Genomic DNA, 11,790 nt, shown 5'->3' with positions numbered 1-11,790 from the left:
ACAAGTTTGAGATTGGATCAGGACATGCTTGTCCCAAAGTTGTGGGCCTGTTAGCCTCTCTGTCTTTAGGTTCCAACTGAGCAACCCTAAATTAGAGGAGGAAGACCTTTCAAAGATCGTTAAAACCTCCTCCCCCAAGGAGAGACCAAGCCACAGGCTCCTGAGTGTTCTCTGTTCTCTACAGAGGGGTTTTCTCACTGCCTGTTTGCTGTGTGTGTTTTTCCTTACCTCTAATAAAAGCCTTTCTTCACAGGCTGACTCTGTCTGCTGGGTCTAAGACTTCATCTGCTGCTAACTTGCTGGGTTGAAGATTTCTCTTGCTTTTTCATTCTTCCAGTGGTAGAAGAAATGGAACCCATCAAGGCCTTAGACAGTAACAGAATGAATTCTAGACTGAGGGCCAGGAGATTTGGTGAGTAGCCTAGGAACTGGTCTGAGAGGAAAGAAGTATCTTAAATTTGCTACAGCATGAAGCACTTTATAATCACTTGTTTCCTTCTCATCGGGAACCTGAAAATTAGAGATAGAACTGATGCATTTGTAGGGGAAGAAGCTGAACCTGAAGAGCTTGAGCTCTGGCTTATTACAGAATATGAATAAAATGTTAACTCTGATTTCAGAGCTGCTGCTGTGTCCTTAACATTGTAATCTATATGCATAACATATAATAGGTGTTTTTTTCCATTAGAGTTCAGCCAGAGCAGCAGAAGCAATCATACATATGTATGAATGCAAATATGTGTAGGTGGTAAATATTTGTTACGGGGAATTGTCTCTCCTGTATTTGGGAGGCTGGCTAAGCAGTATGTGTGAGAATGTTGTCCTCCTATCTGATGTTGGAGCTCAATGTCCTCAGGGCACTTGTCCTCATAAAGGAAAAATCACGAGCATACATTCAACAAGCAGAAGGTGTAACTCCAGAGAGGGAAACTGAGGCCCAGTTCTGTTCTTGTTGCTTCCGACCTTGGTGATAAAACATCCTGCAGAAGTTTTGTGTTTCACCGTGGTTTTAAAAACACACAGGTGTCTCAGCCCTCATTCAGGGCGCCTGAGGGAGGACCCAGCAGGAGGTAGAGTGATCGCCCACCATGTGGCCTTGGCAGCCTTCAGCTGAATCAACTTCAGTGTTAATCACAGCGCAGCTGTTGCTTTTTTTTTTTTTGACGTCATGTTTTCCTAAGAAATCTCCAGATGGCCCACCTTCACTGAAAACACACAAGGCAGGGGATTCCTGAAAACGTAGTTGAGTGTGTACACACTGACCCATTACAAAGCTGTCGTGAGCACTGAATAAATATTTTCATGAATGGTGCAGCATTTCTCTTGGAAATTCTTGAAGAGATGGAATACTTCATTCTGGCTCTGCCTTAAATACATCAAACAATTTCAAAGAAGTCACTGAGCTCTTTAGGTCTTGTTTTCCTCCTTTGTAAAACTCCAAGAAAAATAAAAACCCTGCCCAACCTATTGAATATAATTTTTACAGAATCAGTTGAGTAATCCAAACAGAAGCATAAAACAAACATGCAGCAGTGTTGCATTATTTTAATTGCTGTTACCAATAATTCATTTCTTAAACAAGTCACATGAGAGATTAATAGTTCCTGACCAATTTGCTAAGCACATACCCAGAAAGATTAAATTAGAGGAAATGTGTAGAAACACTGTCAGCTGGTCCATGGCCTGTTCTGCAGAAGGAAGTCATAACTGTCATTCAAGGTAAGGCTTCATCTTCATATTGCATTTTAGTGCTGGGCTGATTGACTTAGAGGGACAAGCATGTAACTGGAATCATTGGTGGCTTTGGGAGCTGAGGAGCAGTGTCCCTTCCTTGCATGGAAGTTGTGGGCGGTAGATGAGGTTTCTGTCCTATAAATCTGAGCTTGCATTTCATAACAGCCAAACTTGCTCATCAGGACGAAAAAATCCCTGCGGAAGTTCTTGGTGAAGATGGCATAGAGGAAAGGATTGGCACAAGAATTGATGGGGTAGAATAGAACCAGGAGGATCTTAGCCTTGGACACAGTGATGAGAGGCACCTTGAGTGAGGCAGAAATGGCAAAGAAAGAAATTGGGGCCATGCACAGAAAGTCAGTGAAGATGAGTGTGGCCATGCGCTTGGCAATTTTGGTGTCACTTGAGGAGGACACAATATTAGGATTCCTCACTGTGAGGTAGATGTGAGTGTAGCAACAACATATGACCACAAAGGCCAGGACATTAAGTACAAGGAGGGCCATCACATACAGCTGTGAGAAAGGGCTGTCAATATCCATGGGCAGGCAGATACTCACTTTCATGTAGCTACTGATGCCGAAGATGGGGAAGAGAGCAGCTGCAAAGGCAAAGATCCAGCCCAACACCATGATGCTGGCAGCATGGCGGAGCTGCACCTTGCATTCCAGCTGCATGGCATGAGTGATGGTATGCCATCTTTCCAGTGTGATGGCTGTCAGTGTGTAGACTGATAGTTCACTGGCAAAAACAGTGAAAAAGCCAGCAGCATCACAACCCACTCCTGTTTGCCAGTCAATGGCATAATTGTGGTACTGGCTCTTTGTATGGATATCAACTGATGCTATAAGTAGCAAGTAGATTCCAATGCAGAGATCAGCGAAGGCGAGGTTACACATAAGGAACCGGGGTACAGTGAGTTTATATTGGCTTGTGATCAGGATTACCAGCACTGTGGTGTTCCCAGTGATGGCCAGGATGCTGATGAACCATATTAAGACTCTGAGAATGTTGTATCCCATGATATCTTCACATGGATTGAATGCATCTGGCTCTGGGGAGCAGGTCACATCAACAACTTCATTACATAAGTCATAGTCAAATTCATTATACATCATGTCAGATCCCTTTTCATAAATGGATTCATCATCTAGCAGAGAGATTCTCTGATTTCCAGTCTGAGTCATATCATCAATATCTTGTCTTAAAATAGATCTGTTGCAAATTGGATGAAGTTCAGAGCTAGAAAAATAAAAAAAAAATAGAATCAACATCCTGGGTACACAATGGCAAACATATTTCCATCTTTGTACAGAGTATAAATAGCAGGGTTTCTTTCTGAGATTACTTTGATTTTCAACATCTTATCTGTCCTTGAAGTTGACTCATGGGCTAATGCTGCTTACTGTAAATGAACAGAAAAGTGTGTGTGTGTGTGTGTGTGTGTGTGTGTGTGTATTCCTAGAGTAGGATGGCCCACGGAGGAAACCATCTGGCCACAACCTGAATGTGGGGAGGAAGGCGCCTGGGACTAGCTAACCCTTGCTGTTAAGTGCAAATAATTTATTGACTTGATATTATCTCCACTCCTTTTCTTCCTGTGTCTCCATTCAGATATCTTGTAGGCTACCTGGGAGGATATACCCCTATTTCTCTAGTCTAATCATTGAAAGATTATGTTCTCTGACACGAATGAGAACTTTTTTGCTAGTTTTATCTGCACAAACCAGAGTATCAGCGCCTGTAGCGAATTCTCAGGCAGCCTCATCCTTTGGTTCTTTGGTTCTCAGGCTAGTGAATGGCCAGCTAATTTTCCTGAAATGCTACCAGGATCTTGGGCTTTATCATCTTATTTCCTGGAGGTGACAACAGGTCTCAGGCATTTGTTTGCCCTTTGAAATAAACCTAGTTCTCTCACATGAAATAGTTCCCTAGTGGGCGGCCAGCAGAGCAAATGCAAGTTTTTTTTTTTTTTTTTTTAATTTTCTGAAGAAATTTTAATTATAGATTTGAAATTCTTTTTATTTATTTATTTATTTATTTATTTATTTATTTATTTTTTATCAGTTACATTTTATTAACTCTGTATCCCAGCCATGTCCCGATCCCTCATTCCCTCCCAGTCTCTCCCTCCCTCCCTCATCTCCATCGTGCCCCTTTCCAAGTCCACTGATAGGGGGGACCTCCTCCCCATTCATCTGATCCTGTTTTATCAGGTATCTTCAGGACTGGCTGCAAAGCCCTCCTCTGTGGCCTAACAGGACTGCTCCTCCCTTCGGGGGTGGGGAGACCAAAGAGCCAGAATGCAGAAAAACACTTAAAGAAATGCTCATCCTCATTAGCCATCAGGGAAATGCAAATCAAAACGACCCTGAGATATCACCTTACACCCATCAGAATGGCCAAGATGAAAAACTCAAGTGATAACACATGCTGGAGAGGATGTGGAGAAAGGGGAACCCTTCTCCACTGCTGGTGGGAATGTAAACTGGTACAACCACTCTGGAAAGATATCTGGCGCTTTCTAAGACAAATAGGAATAGTGCTTCCTCCAGACCCAGCTATACCACTGCTAGGTATATACCCAAAGTTTGTTCAAGTACACAAATGCAAGTTTTAAAGGGGCCTAGTTCCCAGATTGTAAGATGCCCTGGGAGCCACTGACTCTTCTCAGGGCACTTGCCTGTCTTTCCCCCTGCCCCCTTTAAGCCCAACTGTATAAGAGACCTTGTCAACAGGATAAAGGCATTTACCAAAAGAACTGAATGAAACCCAGATAATAAATATTCAGCCTATGAGTATATGCATACATATTCTGCTAAGAGCCTGCGTGTGGACATTACAACTCCTGTTGTAATGTGAAGGTTTAACTAGTGTGACTTTTTCACATGGGGAGAATTTCTGATGGATAAAGAAATCAAACATATATCTTTACTCTTCCTTCCCTTCCTGATCAAAGAGAAAGTTCACAGCAATGTTAAATGACAGCATTTCCTCAAATTTAACACAATCTCAGACAGCAGGGAAGTGAGAAAGAGCATTAATGTCCCTTGGAAGCCCCCAGAAACAGAGGCAGATGGCTGTGGGAGGAGCAGCCTTCATTTGATTCTAAAGGAGGAGAGTGTGTGCGTGTGTCCAGTGTCGTAAACTGTCACCCCAGTGAGAAGGGCACCATGAAGAACACTGCTCTCCCTTATTTTCACCCCTGGGAAATGAACTGAATGGGAAGAAATCATTTTATCTTGACCTTAGGGATTCTATATAGTTTTCTTCCCAGAACATCATGTTTTATTTTAGAAACTGGTAAAACTTCTCAAATCTGTCGTAGTGACACTACCAAGGACACTTAACACTCATAACTGAAAGTGCCTGGAACCGAAATCCAGGAAATCAGTGAATTTAGTCAGTGAGGCCCAATTTAGTCAGTGAGGCCCACTCTGTGGTGCTTGGTTCAAATCCCATCTCTGAGCTAGCTGCAGCTCAACTCTAGAGCAAAAAGTAAGTTCTCCAGAGCTCCCGGACTGCTGTCCGGCCCATGACATGGGAGCTGACTGCACTCATGCAGAGAGTCTTCTCACCCTTGTGTTATCAGTCTTTTGAGAAGACTCTTATCACTGGTGCTATTACCAACCTGCTTAACAGTGAGGTCTCATTTTCCTGAAACAGAAGTCACCCACTGACACAAGGTACTTATGTTCCTTGAGATAACAGCTGAAAGAAAGCTGGGGGAAATGAATGTTGCCTTACAGTATTTTGGCAAATCCTAAATAGAATAAGGGATGGCGAGTTAGCATAGTGACAGTTTAAAAGTGGCACTCAAGGACTCCAGCCATTGGTGAACAGATGCTAAGGAAGTAGTAGCAAAGTACCCCAGATCCAGAGCTGGAACAGGCCAAGCTGAGGCTTTGAAGCTCCATTTGCTCAATGTTGATCAAAGTATTTAGTAACTCAGAGCCTTACTTTCTGCCTTTCTTATAAGGGAATGATGCCTCTAATATAACGATTCAGCTCTTTATGGTAGCATAAAGATGTTACAGTGTGTGGCAGGGAGTGCCATGCTCTGTCAGCTTCCAGAAGACCAGCTGATGGTGGTCACTGAGTTCCTGTTGGGGTCTAGGCCTGTGTGGGTCCCTGAAAGCATGTGCCATGGTACATCAGTTTAAAATACAGTTGTAAGGGAATGACCTAAATACAAGAAAACTCAAAGAACAGAAAAGAAATAAAAGAAAGCAAGCTCAGTGCAGAAAATAGCTGACAGTTAAGGGACATAGTTGACTCAGCCTTTCAACAGGGGTCCAGGAGGACCATTAACTCAAATCTCATGGCATCATCAGGCTGGTATTTATATTGTAGGTATTATTTCTCATCAAGGACCAAAAGAATTTCACCAAACAGCTTAGAAGACAAATCTTTTTGCCAAACCTCCGTTCATATGGTACTCAATGAAATGACACTATTTTTGGAATAAATATTCTAAGCAGCACAGCCATTTTGTGAAGACATGTGGGCCCTTCTTTGGTATACCCCTATAGACCTTGATGAATGCTATAGCAGGGACCCAGCTTGTATGAAGACTAAGTGGCCTGGAAGGACCAGAGAAAGCTTTATGGGAAAGCATGGGAAACCTGAGATTTCTGGTTGAAAAAAAGAACCCTAAGGCTGTGTTCATGTAACCAGCATGTAGCAAGGTCAGAGGTCTTTTAGCAGGAAAGTAAGATAGTCATTCCTGTGGCTCACTGGCATAGGGCCACAGAGCATACGCGCAGCCACTCTTATGGTGATTTTAACTTCCTCTGAGATTTCTCCTGAGGCTGCTCTACCTCAAGGTCTTTGGCTAGAAGAATTCTTGTCTGGAATATAAACAAGGCAAGCCATTTGCTCAGGCTTAGACCCTTACAAGCTCTAGTTGTTGAAAAGAAATCCTCCAGCTGTGGAGCCTCTCTACGCGATGTGCCTAAACCTGCATACTTTCCCAGTGGTGCACACTAAATCGAAGAGCAGCCTTTCTGTTACTTTGGAATCTTTGTAGGGTGTGGACTGTCTTTTTCTTGCCTTTGTTTTGATTTGAGCAAGTGAATTGGTTACTGAAGCTCAGTGTATGTTAAATGCTCGCTAATCAATGAGAGTGCATTCAACAGTAAAATTACATGACAAGGGAGCTGCCTTGGTGCTGAGTGCTGGGTGCAGGGCTACTGCTTACGAACATGGGAGAAGCTTCATTTAGTGGAGTGGGACTGTATGGCTGGCTGTCATTGGTGAGCGGAAGAGGAGAGGTTTGAGAACACTTCTTAAGTTTTAATGTATGCTCTGTCTCTCCCCTTTCCAGATCCTACCCATGATCACTGCAATAAGAGAGTTACTGGGGGACTTGGCTCTGTTTTCCTGTTTAAGTCTGTGCTCCTGTAAAGGCCACTGCTCTTGTCTTCTCTGTGAGTTACTAAAGTCTGGCAGTGTATCCGAGGGGCTTAGGATATTTTACAGATGTAACATTCCAGTAGGCATTTTTTCTTCACTCCTCCCAAGCTGACTTTGCTATTAGTAAGATGGGACATTTATGAGGTATAGATTTGACACTTGGTAGACAAACTCCCATTGATACAAAGGAAAGGGGGAAAGTTGATTATCAGTATAAGTCAGGGAGAATGCTGCAAGTTTTCCATGTTTTCTTATTTAATATTTGATAGATGCTCCATCATGTGACACACCCTTCTTTTCTCTGGAGTCATCTTTTTAAGGCCTCATGAACCTGCCCTACTCTCACTCTGCACAACACTGACTCTTTGATCCGGGACATGCATCAGGCCTTCAGTCATGACCACTCCCCATATGTGTGGATTTTCTTCATGTCACCAATTTGTAGCAGTTCTACACTGTGGGAAGGTTCAAACCACACTTCAGGGCTGGCCACAGAAGACTCACATTTGCCGCCTCCAGTTTGCAAATGCACAACAGTGGCTGGGGTAGGTGAGGCTGGCCTCCACAAGGGTGACAAACTTTTCCAGACTAGGAAGCCTTTTCAAGCTGTAAGTTGATCTGGCCCTTAACATCTTCATATTTTCTAAGCCGTGACTTGGCAGGGAATGGACCTTTGTCCTTGAGATGTCTCTAAAAGGAGAAAAGGTAAAAAGTAAGTATACCATGATCATTCTGTTGAAAGTTTTCTGCTTCTAGTGAACAGACAAAGTAGCAGACATTCTAGTAAGATGAATTTCTTACATGACTGAGAAAAAAGCCTCCAGCTTGGCAGTGCACATGGGCTAGGTCAATATTCAGGTTTGACATTTGTCCTGCATAGGAGGGGCCCTGGGCCTGGTGGGAGGAGTCAGCTAACAGGCTGCCTCTATAACTAGAGAGACCTGCATTCTGGCTGGTTTAGGCTTAATCTGCTGGTGAGGAGTAGACTCAGCTGTCTCTCTTCTGCAGTTGATTTGTGCCTGACTGAGATTGAGACCATTTTTGTAGCACCAGGAGGCTAGCTATAAAAATATCTCTGGTGAACTGTGGTGGAATCTGTGGCCTCCGTCACAGAACATGATAAGAAGGGAACATGGCATGCAGGGAAGAGGAGTCTGGCAGGCAGTAGGGTGACCTCAGCCTGAAGTCCAGGTGGCAGGTAGTTTGGGGGTAGGAGCTTGGTTGTCATGAAAGACTTCTCTGCATATCTAGCCTGCCCCTGGGACGATTAGGTCTGTGACCTTAATCAAAGTATGTGTCTCCTGTGTTCCAATTTCCTCAGCTACAAAGTGAGAGGACAGAAATCATGTCTACCCACAGTGAAGGAATATACAGACAGCATTTACTGCCTGGCAGTTATTAGCAGTAAACATCACACAAAAGCATGCATGTGTGCACGCTCACACAGAGGCAGCTTTGTGAGAGTGTCTCTGCCTCAGGAGCCAGCAGAGGTCTGGTAGGAGCTGGCACAGGAGACCATTTAACCTTGTTCCTATCCCTAGAAGAGAAGCCTCAGAGTCCCGGCCTTCCTGGCTGCCACACCAGTGATGGGGGTATGCTGCTGGTATCAACACTGGAAACTGCAGCCTTGAAAGCCAAGGTCAGCAGGTAAGAGCAAGGAGATTTGGAAGGCACCATCTTGGCTCTGGAGAGACCATGGCTTGTTTGCGAGTGGGTGTTCCTGATGGGGGTGGTAGCAATGATGGCCTGATGGTTCCTTTCAGTACCCCTAGGGCACCCTTGGATAGACTCGAGGAAGAATCTACTGTTGACTTTCTCTGTAGGTCAGAGCAATAGGCAGTCAAAGCAACGGAACTCCAAGTGTGAATAGATCATTGCTGCCCCATATGTTCTCACAGCCCGGGGAAATAACATTCTCAAACCCTCTCTCTCTAACCCCCATGTCATTCTCTTGCTCAAAATTTTATCATGGTTTTCCATTGTCCAGTGAAACTTTCTTGACTGCTGTCACCTCTCTTTCCCAGTCAAACTTATATTGCTTGTCTGTATATGAGGTCAACAGTTCCACATGACACCATTCTGCCTCTTAGTTCTCACAGAAAGTACTTATCAAGGCTATCTCTGAGTTCTCACCATCTTGACTTCATAACTATCTGGTTATTTATCCAAATGTACACCTGCTCCCATGGTTTCACACTATCAGACATGTGGCTATGGCTTCCAAATGCATATGGCATTTTAACTCTCCAGCAAAAGCACTCCAGTGCCCTATGAATCAGGGGCCCCATACTTCTGATGACATGCAAGAGTATCAAACCTGGACTTGCTTTCCTTGTAAACCTTTTATTCTCCTCTTCAGTGTGTTTCTCCTATATTGTTCCTCTGTTATTCAAGATAGAAACCTGGGTGTTATTTTTTATTCTCTCTTCTTCTGCACTTTGGTATCAGTCTATCATCTCAGCTGCATTTAATTTGTTTTTGTTACTTTAGTGAGTGTTGCCATAGTCTCTGCATGGACAGATAAAAGGGACCCATAGCTATTTTCCCCATGACCATCTACTCTTTTCAACGTAGTCTTCACACCGTAATTTGAGTAAAAATTTTAGAATGACAATCAGATTGTGAGTTCAATTCAACAAGTTCCCATGACAAAAAGGCAACTCAGTGAGTATGGTATACCTGTCCTCTGCTGGCTTATGTTGCATCTGTGCTAGGTTCTTATCTGTGCTTTGCTCTGCATTGCAGGAGGGCTGACCCCTGTCAGGTCTATTTATCACACATGCCTTGTTAGCCATGCCAGTGAGAGGCTTGTGGGATGGCAAGAAGGTATCTCCTTCCTCTGCTTTCTCCCTTAGGCAGCTTCTGACTCTATCTACTGCTGAAGATCTCCAGGCTGTTGATCTCATATTTGATAGTCAGGTAGACTGACATTTTCAAAACTAGTAATTACCTTTAGGTAGTACTTAACTAGATTATACTTTCCCTCTTGACAATTAAATTAAATTTGCTCATTACAGTTCAAATCCTCTATACTTACTGATTCCCCCAACACTGATTCTATTATTACTGAGAGAAGTGCACTCCAGTCTCCAGTTGTGATTTTAAATTTAAATATTTTTCTTTAAAATTCTTGCTTTATACATTCTTGGTTATTTTTAGGTCCATATAAATTTAGAGTTGTTTTCCTCATGATTTTCTCCATAGCTACTAATATCTGCCTCTAAACTCTGAAACTTCTCTCCTATTTTCTAGTTCCTTCTGATAATCACCTGTTAGGACCCCCACAAACTGAGTACCTATAGTGTTCTTTTCTGTCTTCTCTTATTGTGTATGAACCTGCCAAACCTTGTGGATAAAATAGTATTTTTATTCTGGTTACTTCTCTGAAATCCACACTCTGAGTTCAGCCACCTCACCACAATCACTGCTTGGATGTGCACCTAATCATGAGGTCAAGCTTTAGATACTAAAAATTAAGCTCTTGATTTAAAAAAAATCTGTTACACCTGAAGCAGGTTGGATGTTCCAATTTCTCATGAACAAATTTAGGTGGCATTCTTGACTCCTGTCTTTCAGATCCTATATTCAAACTTATAAACATTTCTTGACACTATATACAGAATCTAACTATTAATACGTCTTTATAACTATTATTGTTATAGGGAACAAATTCCGGTGTTCTGATGTATATTTTATTCTCTCTCACACTCATTCTTTTTCTGTTTTTCAAGACAGGGTTTCTCTGTGTTGTAGCCCTTGGCTGTTCCAGAACTTTGTAGACCAATCTGGCCTTGAATTCACAGGTCTGTTTGCTTCTGCCTCCCAAGTTCTGGGATTAAAGGCTTGTACCAGCACCCTAGCCCAAAGTATGTTTTCTAGTGTTCATCTTTGAATTATTAACTTCTCAAATCCAGGGTTCCTGTAGTTGCAAAGCTGGCACACAAGCTATTGTCCACTGAAGAGCCTTTACCCTGCTGCATAGTACTGGCATAGAAACAGACTGGTGGATCAATGGAATAAAATAGAAGACCCAGAAAGAAACCCACGCCCCTATGGACACCTGATTTTTGACAAAGATGACAAAACCATACAATGGAAAAAAGACAGCATATTCAATAAATGGTGCTGGTCTAACTGTATGTCTACATGTAGAAAAATGCAAATAGATCCATACTTATCACCCTGCACAAGACTTAAAAAAGTCTTGTTTAATATTTTCTGAGATATAGCTACACTGACATTCCTGTTTTTGCCCTGTTCTATTAAACACACACACACACACACACACACACACACACACACACACACACACACTTATTGCCTGGCTATGATTTTCCCAGGGAACTTAGAAATATGATGTTTGATTTTATAATTCCCTTATAAAAATGCTCTTCACTCTTACGTGGCAAATACCTGTGGAGTATAATAAAATAGACATCAGTTATTCACATCCTCATGAAAATCGGTGGTTGTGACTGAACTGGTTGATTTTAGTTGTTAATAGGGGGATTAAAGGATACCCAGAGCTGGTATTTCTGAGCATCTACGGAGATAGTCCAGAAGACTGTACTTAAATCAGTAGAGTGTAGGGAAGATTTGTCTTTGACGGATGTGAGTGTGCATCATACATTTGAAAGAAAA

The 11,790-nt window shown here is 42.6% G+C and overlaps 1 protein-coding gene across 2 annotated transcripts in view; it reads right to left on the bottom strand.

Annotated features, from left to right (window-relative positions):
• Positions 1-1,527: 1,527 nt before the first annotated feature.
• Positions 1,528-11,790, bottom strand: part of Fshr (follicle stimulating hormone receptor) — a 188,216-nt gene continuing 177,953 nt past the window's right edge. The window contains exons 9-10 of one of the 2 annotated variants that reach the window (XM_060370380.1): positions 7,654-7,839; positions 1,528-2,976 (exon numbers count right to left, since the gene is read on the bottom strand). In XM_060370380.1, coding sequence (XP_060226363.1) covers positions 1,746-2,976; positions 7,654-7,839 — 1,417 coding nt within the window. In that variant the 3' untranslated portion in view covers positions 1,528-1,745. The remainder of the gene's footprint in view (positions 2,977-7,653; positions 7,840-11,790) is intronic. The other variant, XM_060370435.1, reaches the window with a different exon arrangement.

Source organism: Meriones unguiculatus, chromosome 1 (assembly GCF_030254825.1).
Source record: "Meriones unguiculatus strain TT.TT164.6M chromosome 1, Bangor_MerUng_6.1, whole genome shotgun sequence".
Classification (NCBI taxonomy): Eukaryota; Metazoa; Chordata; class Mammalia; order Rodentia; family Muridae; genus Meriones; species Meriones unguiculatus.
The sequence above is the reverse complement of the archived record's forward strand: the minus strand, read 5'-3'. Positions and strand labels throughout refer to the sequence as shown.